The sequence below is a fragment of the Pimephales promelas genome, chromosome 14, assembly GCF_988280905.1.
Source record: "Pimephales promelas chromosome 14, fPimPro1.hap1.1, whole genome shotgun sequence".
NCBI lineage: Eukaryota > Metazoa > Chordata > Actinopteri > Cypriniformes > Leuciscidae > Pimephales > Pimephales promelas.
Genome location: NC_142782.1, coordinates 34,354,977 through 34,371,613, shown reverse-complemented (window position 1 = coordinate 34,371,613; position 16,637 = coordinate 34,354,977). Strand labels below are relative to the sequence as shown.

Genomic DNA, 16,637 nt, shown 5'->3' with positions numbered 1-16,637 from the left:
CCTCATCCACCTGCTGAACTCATGCTACATACGCCTGATGAGAACAGGTGTTCTGCAGGTGAACAAAGCCCTCTGAGCTTCTACAGAAGGCCAAAATTGCCAAGAGACAATTGCTGAATTACACCAAGGATTACACCAAACGTCTTACTCTGTGACCCCTTAAGTGTCTGAATCTGACCCATGGGGTCAAGGAGGGAATCTGTAAGACTGGAAAAACTGGTTAAAGAGAAAATATCTGACCAGTGGCCTCTAAAGACAAAAGGCATTGCTTGCAAATTAACATTTGACACCCTACCCCCTATTCTCTGAACATCTTATCTGCATCTTCTCTCTTTCACTCTCTCAGTCAATGATACTGAAAGCTCACACAAGAATATGGTTTTAATGTGAATCTGATAATCTTTAAGGATTGTTTAGAATCATTTTGATGGTCTCAGGGTGACTGGTAATAATGTCTCATTCCCAAAGTAATAAAAGAAAAGGTAATAAGGTTTTTAAGAAGTTTAGGAAACACTGTCACACAAAGGAGTGTGGTCTTTGAGTTAACACCTTCTGCCTTGTTGTCTGAATGCAAATTACAACCAAGCAAATGGTCTGCCCCCGATAAACATGGAAGGGGGATTCAGTAACTTTCCATTGTATCCTGGTGATTTACATATCAGGTGAGGTCTGATTATAAAGGGAGATGCAACAAGAGTTCGAGGCTGCCTTTCTGTATTCAGATCAGCCCATGATGTTGTGTCTCTTCGAGGCTCAGCTCATGTCGCCTAATATGTTGGGTAAAGTTCTTTGTTCTAAAACATTTGATGGTTTGCTCTGATTATCTTGTGGAATTCTATACATTTACCTGACATAATAAATTGTTATATTTGGCTATTCTAACAGACTTTGACTTTATTTTCATTAAGTTAAAAGTAATAGTCAAGCATTAACATATTTAATGATGCACAGATATCATTGATAAACCCTTTTCATTTTATGGAGTCAGATGAAACGAGTTAATACATAAGATTAAATGTATTGCATTTAATTAAAATTCACTTTGCTTGGAAAAGACGGAACGCGCTTGAAACCTTCACCACGAATCGAACTCCGCAATTTGGACCGATTTCGTGCCCCTTTTTACAACTTCCACTTAAAAAACCTTCCCGCACCCAATCAGTTTTGAATTCACATGCTGGTTATGATTGGTTAGTACCAGAACTGAGCTGAACTAAACTAGTTAAGAAGCCAAGAAGAAAGAGACACCCGCCTCCAAGTCACATGGAAAAGACATTAAATGTTCAGAGATTGATACAGAAACATTGACCCAACCGAGTTTAGGATCAGGACTATCTGTGGGAATATTTAGTTCTGTATCTGGTGATTTTATTTCCACGGAAATGACACACTTCATCGTTAAAAGATGTGCCGTAATGAACACAAACATGCACCAAAATAACACACCGCTCTGTTTTCCACAGAGCATCCCGTGTGTCCTAATTTAACCCTGAACTGTTCTACTTTAGGTCATGTTCACTCATGAGGGAAAACAGTGGCCAGCGGCAATGGCATCATGCGAACAGAGAGCCCTGGGGACGTGTGTGTGTGTGTGTGTAGAGATGGTCTTCAGAGAATATCAGCTCTTGGTTGGAACCGCACAGATTTTCCAAGAAGTCAAAAACCCTGAAGCTTTCTTTCCACCACCAGCAGCACACGAGAACCTCTCAGACAATCTCTGCCGCTCTTTTCTGAACGTTTAACCTTGAAAGGTGTGCTTTTGATGTGTGGGAACTTTAGTAAGTGGTTAGACAACTAGTCATTTAGTCCACACATTCACATTCAAGTCACGTGCACTGTAAAAAAGTATTTTTGAATATCTAACCATTCTTAAAGGGATACTCCACTTTTTTTTGGAAATAGGCTCATTTTAAAACTCCCCAGAGTTAAACAGTTGAGTTTTACTGTTTTCGAATCCATTCAGCCGATTTTCTGATATTTAGAAGAATGGTCTCATTGACTTCCATAGTAGGAAAAAAATATACTATGGAAGTCAATGAGACCAGAAACTGTCTGGTTACTGATATCCTTCTACATATCAGAAAATCGGCTGAATGGATTTGAAAACGGTAAAACTTAAAAGTTTAACTCTGGGGGAGTTGTAAAATGAGCCTATTTCCAAAAAAAGTGGAGTATCCTTTTAAATCAAGATACATTTACTTCAGGAGCTAAATGGTTAAGTCTTGTTTAAAATTTAAACGGTCAAAATTAAGTGAGTTTATGATTTAAACTAGAATAAATACCTGCAAATGGGGTCTGAAAAATAAATCTAATTCAAAGGGAATACATGATTATTTTTTCTGACAACACTGAATGATGTTTTGTTCTTGTTTTAAGCACAAACTCACTTAAAGGGATAGTTCACCCAAAAATGAAAATAATCCCATAATTTACTTATGTGAAGAGTTATATTATCAAATATCCTGGCTCTTCCATGCTTTATAATGGGAGTGAATGGTACCTTCGTTTTTTCATCCATCATTAAAGCAATCCAGGGATTAATAAAGGAAGCGAAGAAAAATATCCATGTAACTTTAGAAACTATAATCACTGGCTTCCTGTAACTAACAACCGTACGCGAGTCTAGTCCCAGCGGAAGAGTGACCTCTGACCCGACGCATGACGTATTGATGAAATGGAGGATTTCACAGAGGATCGAGTAAAACAAACACCAGAGTCTAAAATTATTCAAGGGAAATGTGGGAGGAGCTTGAATTTGTTGTTTGAACTCTCACCTGAGTTTACGCTATTCTACATTCAACGTCAGGTGTCGGGTCAGAGGTCATTCGTCATGTTACGGGTCAGAGGTCACTCGTCATGCGTCGGGTCAGAGGTCAATCGTCATGCGTCAGGTCAGAGGTCACCCGTCATGCGTCGGGTCAGAGGTCACTCGTCATGTGTTGGGTCAGAGGTTACTCGTCGGGTCTGAGGTCACTCGTCATGCATCAGGTCAGAGGTCACTCGTCATATGATGGGTCAGAGGTCCATCATTATGTGTCGGGTCAGAGGTCAATCGTTATGTGATGGTCAGAGGTCACTCGTGGGGTCAGAGGTCACTCGTCATCCGTCAGGTCAGAGGTCAATTGTTATGCATCGGGTCAGAGGTCAATCGTTATGTGTAAGGTCAGAGGTCACTCTTCCGCCAGAACTAGACTCGCGTACGGCTGTACCGGAAGCCAGTGATTATAGTTTATATATTATAAATATGGATATTTTTCTTACACAAACGCATGGCTTCAGAAGGCCTGATTTGAGTCCTTCGGATCACTTTTATGATGCGTGGATGCGCTGTTTTGGGCTTCAAAAAGAGCCAGGTTATCTTTTAATATAAATAAATAAATAAATAAAGAAAGAAATAAAGAAAGAAAGAAAGAAAGAAAGAAAGAAAGAAAGAAAGAAAGAAAGAAAGAAAGAAAGAAAGAAAGAAAGAAAGAAAGAAAGAAAGAAAGAAAGAAAGAAAGAAAGAAAGAAAGAAAGAAAGAAAGAAAGAAAGAAAGAAAGAAAGAAAGAAATCAGAGTCATATACACCTAAGATGGCTTGAAGCTGAGTAAATGATGGGAAAATTCAATTTTTGGGTGAACTAACACTATAAATTTGATACATTTTAAGAAAAATATGTTTTGCAGTGCATGTAAAGTGGATTTAAATTGAATGTGAATGTCTGAACTCGCCTAAACACTGTTTAAACACTCCGTCCCACACATCAAAAGCACACCGTTCATGGTTAAACATCATCAGCAGCGTGATGTGTGTATCCGGGACTCACCTGTGTCTTGTCTGAACTGATGCATGGACTGCAGGTCAATGACGTACGGCGCGAGCTGCGGATCCACCTGTCCCAGTATGACGGTCCCGCGAGCGTCTCCCTTCAGGACGTTTTCGATGTGATGACAAACGGTGGCGCTGTACGGCCTCCATCGGCCGTGTTCGTTCATCCATTCCCAAACCACCACCCGTGCCATGCTCTGAGACGAGTATCCTCCTCCTCCTCCCAGCGACGCCAGAACCCCGGAGCCGGGTCGAGCCATGGGAAGAGCGGCGTTCCGGACAATATGTGCTCCAAAAGAATGTTCTTAGACCGTGAACATTCCCAATTCTTCGTTTCTGCTGAAAGAACGACCACATAAACAACACGAGCTGCTGTGGGAGTCAACGCACGTCCTGCGGGAAAACCAGTTAGGCTCCGTTCACATGAGGGATTCGCCCATGTAATCGAGTTTGCACGCATAAACTAGATTAGTCTCTAGTATTCCAGCTCTGGAAGTAATCATGCTCTCCAAAGTAAGTAATCCAGAACAGATGATCTGAGACGTTAGATCTCGTTTTGACGCTCAGAGGATCTTGTAATCCTGCAGTCCAGTTTTCTGGTCCGCTGTCAGACAGAGTCTGAGTCTGAGGAAACAGACAGAAGAGAGAGAAAATCAACTGAAGGTCACACTGGGGGAAGATTTCTTACCAATTCTAGACTGTTGATTCCAAATCACGTGATAAACATAGTTAGAAATGCAATCTCTTACTCATTTTAGGTTTATGTTTGCAATCAGACTACTTTTTCAGACCAACATGTTCATCACATTGTTAAAAAAAATTGATATAAAAATACAAAGAAAATATATTCCATTGGCTGAACGTATATAAAAAGTGACCTTTTTTAGAAAGTAAAATTTAAAATAAAGTAGAATCAATGAATTGACAATAACATGTAATCATGTAATCAATAGAAATAGTCTTGATTGACAAGCATTTTTAAATGTAATATAATCTAATTACAAGTACTCTGTAAAAAAATATTGATGGTTTAACTTAAAAAAGTAAGTAACCTGGTTGCCTTAAAATTTTAAGTTGATTGAACTGGAAAAAGTGAGTTAATACAATGAAAGAGATTAATTTAACCATCAGAAACTCAAAATAATAAGTTATCTCAACTAAATAAATTATTATAAAGTTGATTTGACAAAAGAAAATATGTTGTGATAACAAATCTTGAAAATATTTTTTTTACAGTGTAGTTAATTTTTGGAATCGGGTTACATAATCCAGATTACATGTAATCAGTTACGAAGCTTGTTTCCACCACACAATAAAAAATAAAGGTAATTGCGACCTTTTCATCTCAGGAGGGGGAAAAAAAGTCAGAACAGCGAGATAAAAGTCGCAATTATCTTTTTTTTTCTTCAATTATCGATTTTGTTTCATTGCGGCCGGTCAAAATAACGAAATCATAATTACTTGATCATTGCAAGCAGAAACATTGATGACCTTTCTTCACAAGTCATTTGTGGCGTTTTTATATATTGCAGTTACACCAACTAAATTAAAATTTGTTATTGCTTTCATGCAAAATTATTCAGTTTTATTTTAAACATGAAAAAAAAGTAGGCTAATTTGTTTTACAATTGTCTCAGGTGCATTATAAAGCAGTGAAATGCATACATGCATGGCAGGGATTAGTTTTAATTTATTTAAACGCATTTAGATATTAGTTATACGATCATTTTATTTTATGCAGCAGTTATAATGTTTTAAAACGCTGTAGTTCAGTGGGCAGTGCTGTGAATCTCATCTACTGATGCCACATCTGTAGGAAATCATGTCAGACATACGCATGTGAACATGAGAGACTGAAACACAAATAGAGAGATATCCCTCCCTTTAATAACCCCTAATGAAAGATCCCGACCAGTGATCAATAACTGCAAGATAAACTCATCATAAATCCCAAATAAAGCCTTCATCTGTTCCTCGCGTCGCCGCGCGTGATGATGTGCGCGCAACCCGAACCCGCATCTATGGGAAATCAGCGCATATGTGTGGCCTCAAATCTGCTCTACTGTAACCCAGTTCTAGCCTCAGGTCCATGTAAACGTGTTGAGGAGCCGGTTCTGCTCTCGATTCATCTTCATTTACGAGCAAATGCTCTCGTTCTTCTCCATTTGAGCTCGGGATCCGCGTCTCCTCTTGATTCGATTCGATCAGAAACTCATCAGTGCATCACACCGGATCAGATGGGACGATTTTCTCCACTAAAAGCGCTTCAGGTCCAGTCAAAGCGAGGATTCGTTCGTACTAGATATAAAAATGGAAAATGCGCGCTCACTGATCTCTAGGAATAAACTGGACACACATTTTGAGCCTTTTAAATTGGCTCCTCCGGACTACAACATCGTACATGCATTCGATTTCGTTTTTTTTTTTTCATTTGAGGATTCACCTCAGAATGGAGGCAGAAATGAGGAGAGGAATCAGTCACCTGTGATGTGAAGCGTCTCCGCCGAACCGTGACGATGAACCGGAGGTTTGATCCAGAAGAAAAAAAAGGTCGCAAAAAACATCTATCCGGCCTCAAGCGAGAGGCTGAGCAAAGAAAGTGTTTGTAGATCAGATTCCCGACACGAAATGAGCAGAAGAGGGTCAGAATGCACCGTGTTCTTCTGTGCATGAGCTGTATTGGCTGTTGCTCATGTTGTGCGCATCCTCCACCGCGCGACTGTTGCTCGTGCGCGCGCGCGTGCGTGTGTGTGAGCAGCTCTATTTACCTGAACATGGAAATTTCAGCATGAGAAAATCTGGTTTTCCGTTCTGACGATTGCACTTCAGAATAAAGAGGAACATTATCATGGTCATGAGTAAGGCTTTACTCCAATCATGTTTTGTTTTTTTACTACTTCAAAAAAATCCCTTTAACAATGTAGCCTGTATAAATTACAGAACATTACTAAAACAACAGCAAAAATATTATTATGTGAACATCACAATTGTCAACTATATTTAAAATCATCGCAGCATGCATCAATCTTAATGCTAATTTTAACAATTAACACATTTAGTTAGCAAAAAAATACTAACATGAATAGGCCTAAACAAGAAATAATTGCATTTTTATCAACTATCATTAAGAATAATAGTTGCTGTATTTGATAAATAAGAACTTATTGTAAAGCGTTTATCATTTTTGGATCATTTTATAAGAATTAATATATTTTTAACCGTAAAAGGGGTGACGTATCCTGGGGGATACCAACATTAAATAATCAAAAACCGAATTTAAAAAAATAAAATAAAAAATCATGAAATTGTTTTATTTGTGTCATAATAATATGGAAAATAGCAATTCGGGAATTTTCTGATGTCTGTTTATGGTCTTGAGCTTTTGAGGGTTACGCAAGTGTGTTGTTGACAGGCCTTAATGGTCAACACGTCTGCCATTAGATTGACACAAAAGTCCACTGAAGCCGAGTTGAACTGAATGTGCAGTTTATTTAGATCCCAACAAGAACTAAACACAACAGACATGAACTAAACATGAACTAAACACAACAGACATGAACTAAACACAGTAAGCAATAGACTTGAACATGAACTGAACTCACCGACAGCGGTAAAAGGGGACACGGGTCACATATGGGCTATATACACACACACACAACACTAATGACTAACCACACACACCTGAACACAAACCAATACAAACGTTACACGATCACATGACTGTTAAGGGAATCACATGAAAAACAGGAACCGTGACTAACTACAAAACCCCAAACATCTGTTTTATAAGAGCTTGTTTCAGTCACAGCTTATTGTCAGAATTTTGAGTTTATATTATATTATTTCTCACAATTGTATGTTTTTATCTTGAAGTTCTAACAGTTTTTCCAAGAAGTGTGACATAAACTCACAACTGCAAAAAAAAAAAAAAAAAAAAAAAAAATGTGATACTAAAAGTTACCTTTTCTACTTTTTATTCCATAGAGGAAACAAGATTTCATAGTTTTATAAGAGAGTTAAAAAAAATGTTAAAAAAGGAAATAAATCTAGGTCTATAGTAAAATCATAAAGAAATTTAAATGACATTAAAAAGCAAAATTTTATACTTAAAATACATAATGTTTAAAGCTTATATTTAAAAAAAAATGTATAATAAAACATAAAATTACATATATATATATATATATATATATATATATATATATAATACTGTAATTTCAGGCCTTTTAAAACCAGGACCAAAAATTTTAGGAACATACAAGAACATATTCATTGATCAGTTCATGATCAATGCATATATATCAATGTATATATTATGATGATGATTGGAAGATGTCTTTTTTTTTCAGCAAAAGACCCATATACATCATATTAATGTAATAATACTGTAATTTGAGACAACATTAAAGACTGAGACAACATTAATCAGCCAATAATAACTAGACTAAACCTCTAATAATGATTTTATCAAGTTGAGTCATTTATTTGAATGCCACTTTTCACATTATCACTCCTTTTCCAAGCAGTCATAAATAAAGTCATACTGTTACTGTATGTCTTTAATGACAGTGCTTAACTATAGACCATCATCGCTGTGCAATATGATGACATCACATAACTTTTATTTAATATCTACTCGATTCAACATTTATAAGTTTAAAAAGAACATGCCAAATCCCATCTGAATAAAGGACTTATATTGCAATATTGTTTTTAAGTTAGTCATTTTAATGCCACTCTCCCTAGAAATCATTCACAGTGTTAATTAATGCAGATTTATGATGATAAAGTTAATGAACTGACTCCAGGTTTGTACCAGGTCTGAGTTACAGGAACAGTGTGTGATGAAAACATAAGGAAAATGTTGTTATACAGCCAAGTAATATATATCCATCCGTTCAAAATCACATTCTGAAAGTTTAACGTGTCCAGACAATAAAACAGTCCTTTGAGGAATAATCAACATAAAACTAATCACTAATCAGCGACTGCACGTTCATCAATCCTGCTGTGAATGAGTTCATCTAACACACAGCGACCTCTAGAGGACATATACTGTACTGCTCAAATCAACAGTTGCTAATGCTAACTCACTCTAGCATCACTTTGACCACAGAGGTAAGAGACTGTAGTATTAGTATTAGTATTAGTTTTGAAAACTTATTTTTATTCTTTATGTTTTAATTCTATTTGAGGGTGTATGATTTGTATTTGCCCAATTGTTGTTGTTGTTTTTTTTTTTAGATGTTTAGATTATCTTATTTAGATGATGTTTTAAGTTTGTTCTTTATTTGTTGTACAGCACTTTGGTTTCAACATCTGTTATTTTTAAATGTATGAATGCAGGATATATATGTGTGTGTGTATGTGTGTGTGTGTGTGTGTGTGTGTGTGTGTGTGTTTCGTATTGAGCATTGATGGAACAACAGATTTTGTGTGAAAATAAATCAAAAGTGGTTTGTTTGTTTGTTTGTTTGTTTGTTTGTTTGTTTGTTTGGGCATTTTACCCCAGACAACTAGCCCAGGCTACCTGCCATCTGCATTATAAATTCATAATATATACAGTATTTATAAATACAAGGTTTTTTTACTTTAAAAAACGAAATAAAATCATTCACTGGCTTACCTGGTGACTCGATGAGGTACAAGTAAATGTCCGGGTAAGTCACCTCTGGCCACTGGGTGGGGTTGTTTGACCATTTTGATGCTGGGAGAATAAAGGGACATGTTTTTAAATAGGCCAAATTCAGTTTGGCCATATAGTCAACGCTTCATTTACGCATCATGTGGCTGATGATATGCCTCTCTCAACCACAAACGCCTTCTTTCATAATTTTTTTTGCATTCTTCTCTTTAACTCGAAAGGTATTTTCCCGATGCGAACGATTAGTACAGATCAAAACTCGACCATTTTTCAGCAGAAATAATCAGCCAAATTTGCGAGTTCAATGGCATTGTTTATGTTCTGTGCCTCCAAAATGGCCGACTTCCGGATTAATGACGCGTCGTGAGATAGTGTTGAAAACCCTGTATGCTGTATGATGCTAATTTTTTTTATTATCTTATTTTGTTTATTAAGTAACGAGTACACGAGTTAGATTTAGAAAGTGCGAGTTGTGAGATACCAATCGCCTCCGTGAGACTGTCTGGCTTCTCCAGCCCACTTATAACTGTTCAACCTGAGGGCTTAAAAATAACGATGAATTCTTAGATAAATAGCTAGGTCTTCACTTTGGAAGTGCCCAGAAACATGACAAAAAAATGAACACCCACTCACACCACATCAGACTTACATTCTGAAATCCGCTCAGTAACTCCTTTACTGTCTGCTAACTCCACACTGCAGGATAAACACCAGGCAAGGTTTTAAACGCCGCAGTAACTTCATCCAGCCACTAGAGGAGGCCATCTCACTGCTTTACTTATACTTTCATTTAAAAAAACGGCTGAAGGGCTTTTCATGCTCGAAGCGGAGTAACCTGGGAGTAACCCCTTGCCTCGAGTATCTTATTGCTTTTTTAAAACGGTTACCACACAATAAAATTATTAAAGTAAAAAAAAAATTGTATTAGTGCAACTTTCATGCTTTCATGAAGTAAGATCACTAAAAGCCTTCCTTCCGCTAGAAAAAAATAGTCCCTGATCGTAAACAGCAACAGCCTCCTCCCCCCCCCCCCTCTCTCTCTCTCTATATATATATATATATACAAGAAACACATATACATAAGAAACTTTGCATCAAATAACAAGAAACTAGTTAACGCTGCTGACCCAAAGTTAGGTTAAAACAACCCAGCATTTTTAGAGTGTGTTCTTTATATTCACAATATAATCCTGAACAATAATATGTCTCAGTTTCTGCAAACCTTTCAACATTGATAATAATCATTATGTTTCTTGATCATCAGATCCTCATATTAGAGTTATTTCTGGAGGATCATGTGACACTGAAGACTGGAGTAATGATGCTGGAAATCACAGGAATAAATTACACTTTACTATATATTCACATGGAAAATGGTCCTTAAAAAAGTTACTGTATTTTTGGATAACTTTGGTGAGTATGAGACTCAGAGTAAGACAGAAAGAGAGCAGAAAAGAGATGTGTTTACTGCGGCTTATAAACTTTTAAACATTTAGTGGAAGAAGTGAAAGGTGAATTGTGCAGTGTGTGATTTATGAATAACCATCCCTGACATCAAGAGCACGACAGAACCTGAAACCACGAGAGAGAGAAATGAAAGCATAAACTAAAATAGCTAAAAATCAAGCAAACAAAAATAACTAAAAAGAGAACAGAGGAAACGGCGAGTCAAAGTGGAAATACAGAAACTGACGGAGATTCAGTTCAGAGAAATGTGACCCGCATTTGATGAGTGTGTGTGTGTGTGTGTGCTTTTATTCCCATGGGAAGCAGCTATTTTTACCCGACTGTCAGGAATGAAGCAGAACGACAGATGAAAACTGATAAAGGCAGTAAACGGGTATGAACCACCAGGCTAAATTTATTTTCTCCATATTTTTGTCTTTTTTTCATGCTCTCAATACATTCAGATACAAAAATTCAGGATTGCATTTTGTTAAAACATCTTTTCTTTGAGATCAAGAAGTTTCAAATGTTTAAAAAAAATTAAGTACTATCAAACATGCGTAACTTTCAGTTCTCAACTCTAAAAGAGCATTTATGTAGTAGTGTTTAAAGATTAACATTAAAAGGTGATATTAATAATTTAAATGTCTTTAAGGTTTTTTTTGTTTTGTTTTGTCTTTTTGTCTGAAGTTTTCAGTTTTAGTATTCCAAATTAGTTAATTAATTTTCCGAATACAATGAGCCCTTATTTTAAAAATCAATGACAATTCCTCCTGAAATGCTTCCCTTAAACATCGTATTCCTACTTTTACTTTAACATAACAGTACATGCCAACACACTATAATTAAATAATGTCTCACATTTATGAGTATAACGCTGTCAATATTTACTGGATCTATCACTACAACCACAGTGATGTATGATAATTCACAATGCAGATGTAAAACGGAAACAGTCTTAAACGTAAAAACTTCAGTGGCGGCCTTAAATTAAGTCATTTCAACTAAAATGATATAAAACTGACTAAAAATCGAGCTGAATCTCATGCAACTTATTTTTAAAAAGCCAAAACTTGTTTAGTAATGTTAAAGCATAAGTTTAACATTATATTTAATATAGTAATATCTAATAGGGGTATCAGCTAAATTGGGCCACTATTTGGTAAATCGTGGGACAATATCACAATAATACAATATATGCCATTTCCATGTGTTTTTATGATTAATAATGACTGTTTTTGATAGATTTGTGTTAAAATAATTTAATAAAATATAATTATTTAGGCTCTACAATTCTTGAAACATCAGTTGTGCCAATAACTGGTAAAATGGGCCAGTCAAACTGCAAAGGGAAATAGCAATTTATTATCAATTTTAAAACACAATTTCTTCTTCAGCCACACACCATTTAAACTGCATTAAACAAACATATTTCATATGTGACATTTAAAAACAAAAATGTGTGTGTTTGTGAGTGGCCCATTTTACCTGATATCACCCTAATAATAAAAACATGCATATTTTTATCTCATAATTCTGACTTTTTTTCCAAGAATTGCACGTTTATAGGCCTATATCTCACAATTCAGAATGCATAACTCACAACTAGGTTCCAGAAGCATGCAAATCATCTTAACTGATGAACTGCATCACTTATTGTGACAGATGAATCCGAGGCTGCTGCCATCACCGCGCTCAGATCACGCGTGTGTGTGTTCCTGGACAGATCTTTCATGGCGCTGTAGTAAACACATCTTCCGGCTCGGCCCTGTCGGTCTGAGCTGCGCTTGCAGTCGCACAGCCTCTTGAAAGCAGCGCGAAACTTCTGCGACATGGCGTTGTAGATGATGGGGTTGACGGCGCTGTTGGTGTAAATGCACATGCGACAGAAGAGGAGGAACCAGGTGTTGAGATACGGCGGGTCCATGAGCGAGTTCACCACCACCAGAGTCCGGTACGGCATCCACAGCACCGCGAACAGAACCACCACCACCGCCAGCATCTGCGTCACCTGACGGACAGGACGAGAGAGAAGACATTTATTTATTCATTTAATTGGGGAAAAGCATGTTGATGAACATTAGTAGCTATGAAATACAAAATGTAAGCCTGATTATTGCAACATTGCTAATTTGCATCATAAACTCTCAGAAAAAAAGGTAGGGTACAAAAGCGGTAATATTTATACTAATATGCACACTTTTGGTACCAATCTGTACCTTTGAGGGACTAATATGCACTCTTTAGGTACAAAGATGTACCTTTTGAAAAGATTCTGAGACAGTGACAGCTTTTGTGCCTTTTTTCTGAGAGTCAGAATAATAGAGGTCAGCACAAGGTCACTGGGCAGTTTTCAGTTTAAGACATTTGTATTAAATAAATAAATACAAAATAATACATGCATTTTTCCATTGTGTATAGGACTATTTTCTATAAAGTTCATAGACATGGAAATAAATACATAAATAAATGTTTTCTCTATATTTTCTAGACTTACAGATGAAATGTATTATTTTATTTATTGGCATTTATTGTCTATTTCTATCAAATAAATGATATAGACATGAAAATAAATATTTAAATATTAATGAGTATGTTTTCTTTATATTATCTGTTTATTATGTCAATTTAAGTCAAATAAATGGCATAGGCATTAAAATAAATCATCATTAAAATAACAGTGTAAAAAAATATCGTTGGTTTAACTTAAAAAAATTAAGTAACCTGGTTGCCGATTGAACTGGAAAAAGTGATTTAATACAATGAAGGAGATTGATTTAATCATTAGAAACTAAAAATAATAAGTTATCTGAACTGAATAAATTATTTAAGTTGATTTGACAAATGAAAAAATGTTAAAGTCTTTGTGCAATGTAATACTATAGTAAAAATAAATATTTAAATAATAATACGTTTTTTTAAAATATTTTCTGTTTATTATCTCAATACATTTCATATATGTACATAGACTTATTATAATTTTTTCTTTATATTTTCAATTTACTATGTCAGTTTAAATCAAATGAATTACGTAGACATGAAAATAAATATAAACTGTTTTCTTTCTTTATATTCTATAATAGACATACATTTGACACACACACACTGTAAAATACTATGTGTTTATTAAAGTTTCAAGTTTCAACTTGGATTTTTGAGTCATCACAACAAAAAAGACGCAAAATTTTAAATTGTGATAACTAATTAAAACAATCATTCTTTGATAGTCTTTCTTTCTTTTTTTCTTTATTTCTTTCCTTCTTTCCTTATTTCTTTCTTTTTTTCTTTCTTTCCTTATTTCTTTCTTTCCTTCTTTCTATCTTTCTTTCCTTATTCCTTCCTTCCTTCCTTCCTTCCTTCCTTCCTTTCTTTCTTTCTTTCTTTCAAATGGACATGATAGACAGACGGATCAAACCTGTTTTCTGGACGTGGCTGCACTGTTCGTTTTCCAGGACACCTTCACTGAACTCTTTCGTCGGCTCTGATGGACGGAGAGCCTTTGCTCGGAGAGATTCGACGGCAGCGGATCTCGAAACAAGACCCTGGCGATCAGACCGTACAGAACCGACGCCACGACGAGAGGAACCACATAAAACAAGGTGAAGTCCAGAAAGTAGATGGGCATATAGAGGTTCCTGGACACCCGATAGCCGCAGCGGACCACGACGCCGTTCCCATAAACCGTCTCATTGGTGTCCACCAGGAAAAACCACATGATGCAGTACAGAGACGTGAAGATCCAAACGCAGGCGATGATCTTCTTGGCTCGGGACACGGTGCAGATGAACTGGGCTTTGATGGAGTGGCAGATGGCGATGTAGCGCTCGACGGTGAAGGCCGTGATGGAGCAGGACGAGACGTTGATGCCCAGATACTGCAGGAACGTGATGCAAACGCAGCCGGCGTATCCGTAGATCCACGAAGCCACGACCTCGGAGATGTTGGGCAAACCGGCGGCCAGGAGCACGGTCAGATCGGCCACCGCCAGACTCACCAGGTAGCAGTTGGTTGCGGTCATCATGTGCTTGCTACGGATCACCACTAAAACCACCATGGCGTTCCCGGCGATTCCCACCCCGCAGATCAGCAGAGACAGAGAGATGGTGACCGCCTGAACCTCCAGCGGGTTCTCCGGCATCGTGGAGTTTCTGTCGGGATGTGTCGAGGTGCTGTTATCCGTCGTGGCGTTTCCCATTCCAGCCGTTTCCAACTAAACCCAGGAGAAAGTTTGAGAACAGTGAGATGAAGTGCACACGTTTGAGAAGATATGCTCACGGAGATACTGGATGATCCAGCGAGAGGAAAACGAGGCGACTTCTTCTCCAGAGAGATGCTGCATCTACTGAGAAAACAAGCCTGTGTCTTCTTCTCTCCTCCTCCTCCTCCTCTGTCACTCACTACCAATGAATCCCTGTCCTCTCTCTCTCTCCAGATTCGTGCCGAAAGCTTTGTGTTCGGTTATAAATACACTCTAAAAAATGCTGGGTTGTTTTAACCCATCTTTGGGTCAAATATGGACAAACACAGCCATTGGGTTAAATGTTTAAATTACATTTTAACCCAACATTTGGGTTTGTCCATATTGGTTAAAACAACCCAGCATTTTTTAGAGTGTAGTTAGTTAAATGCATATTTAAAGGGGGCCTATTATGCAAAATTCACTTTTATCAGGTGTTTGAGCTCAGATGTGTCCACAGTGTGTAAACAACCAGCCTATAATGGTGAAAATCCACCCACTCCTTTTTTAATAATCCCATGAAATTAATGTAGGAATATGCTGAAAAAAGTTGTTTAAGATTTACATTTTTGCACTAATTATTTACGCTGAACTGTTTCACAAACGTGGGTCAGTTCAAAAGTCACAAAAGTTGTTTCTGAAGGATTTTTAGATTGACGTGACGGTGCATGCTAGTCAATGATGCTAGTCAACTTAACTCCACACCAATTACATAAATGCATCCACTAACCTTTCAGAAACGTTCAGTTGCATTGTAAAAGTTGTAACTTCTTCCCGAGTCTCTCCATCACTGTCCGACAACTTGTAAAGCTGCACACTGGTCCGCTACTGATCTTTTCTAACATTTTGGCTGCGTGAGATTCTCCAGTTCTGTTGTTGCCAGAGCACGCGATGCACGAGCTGTAAAGGCTCCGCCCACTTCTGGAAAAGGGGCGGAGTGAAGCAGCTAAATTGCATTTAAAGGGACACACAAAAAGAGCATGTTACACCAATTTCTGAAATTTCTGACAAGCTATAATAAGTGATATGTAGGGTATTTTGAGCTGAAATTCCTCAGATATATTCTGGGGACACCTGTGACTTATATTACATTTTGTAAAATGTTCAATGACAGGAAGATTACCGAGGTAAAGCAGGCACTTGTCGGCTCTCATGAGATATCAGCCGTCTGGAAGATAAAACAGTTTCACAAATGTGAACATCTTCATCTCATGTGAGTGGACATTGTTTTAAACAGATTTTACACAAGTACTAAATATATTTCATCATATACTCACCCTCATGTCATTCCAAACCTGTCTGACTGCGGACCACAAAAAAAGATATATATATATTCTTCAAATGTAATCTTCAAATGTAAATGATGAATGTTATTCTGTAGATACTCTGATATGAGAACCAGATCACAACTCTGATGACCAACAGATCTCCAGTCTGATATTATATAAAACACGGCAGGACAAACAATCTTTAAATGTAGTAGATTCGTCCAGCCACACGAG

The 16,637-nt window shown here is 37.1% G+C and overlaps 2 protein-coding genes across 5 annotated transcripts in view; both read right to left on the bottom strand.

Moving 5' to 3' along the window:
• Positions 1-9,512, bottom strand: part of dtx1 (deltex E3 ubiquitin ligase 1) — a 51,705-nt gene extending 42,193 nt beyond the window's left edge. Inside the window, exons 1-2 of one of the 3 annotated variants that reach the window (XM_089119915.1) lie at positions 9,435-9,512; positions 3,807-4,432 (exon numbers count right to left, since the gene is read on the bottom strand). In XM_089119915.1, the coding sequence (XP_088976041.1) occupies positions 3,807-4,068 (262 nt within the window). In that variant the 5' untranslated portion in view covers positions 4,069-4,432; positions 9,435-9,512. Of the gene's footprint in view, positions 1-3,806; positions 4,433-6,290; positions 6,542-7,410; positions 7,478-9,434 lie in introns of those variants that run through there. The other 2 variants (XM_089119916.1, XM_089119914.1) reach the window with 2 other exon arrangements.
• A 1,781-nt stretch (positions 9,513-11,293) lies between these two features.
• LOC120484228 (thyrotropin-releasing hormone receptor) lies at positions 11,294-16,073 on the bottom strand. 2 transcript variants are annotated; one of them, XM_089119907.1, is made up of 3 exons: positions 15,866-16,073; positions 14,314-15,108; positions 11,294-12,909 (listed from the first exon to the last, which is right to left on the bottom strand). In XM_089119907.1, the coding sequence occupies exons 2-3, from the start codon at positions 15,091-15,093 to the stop codon at positions 12,526-12,528; spliced, it is 1,164 nt and encodes a 387-aa protein (XP_088976033.1). In that variant the 5' UTR covers positions 15,094-15,108; positions 15,866-16,073; the 3' UTR covers positions 11,294-12,525. The 2 variants fall into 2 exon arrangements, with proteins under 2 accessions (XP_088976033.1, XP_088976034.1); XM_089119908.1 differs by lacking the exon at positions 15,866-16,073 and having other exon boundaries at positions 14,314-15,116.
• Positions 16,074-16,637: the final 564 nt, after the last annotated feature.

Excerpts from the sequence above, each read along its gene's own strand:
- LOC120484228 (XM_089119907.1), bottom strand. The coding sequence starts at position 15,093 with ATGGGAAACGCCACGACGGATAACAGCACCTCGACACATCCCGACAGA. Across the intron at positions 12,910-14,313 it reads CAGCCACGTCCAGAAAACAG|GTGACGCAGATGCTGGCGGT; the intron begins GTTTGATCCGTC and ends CCTGTCCGTCAG.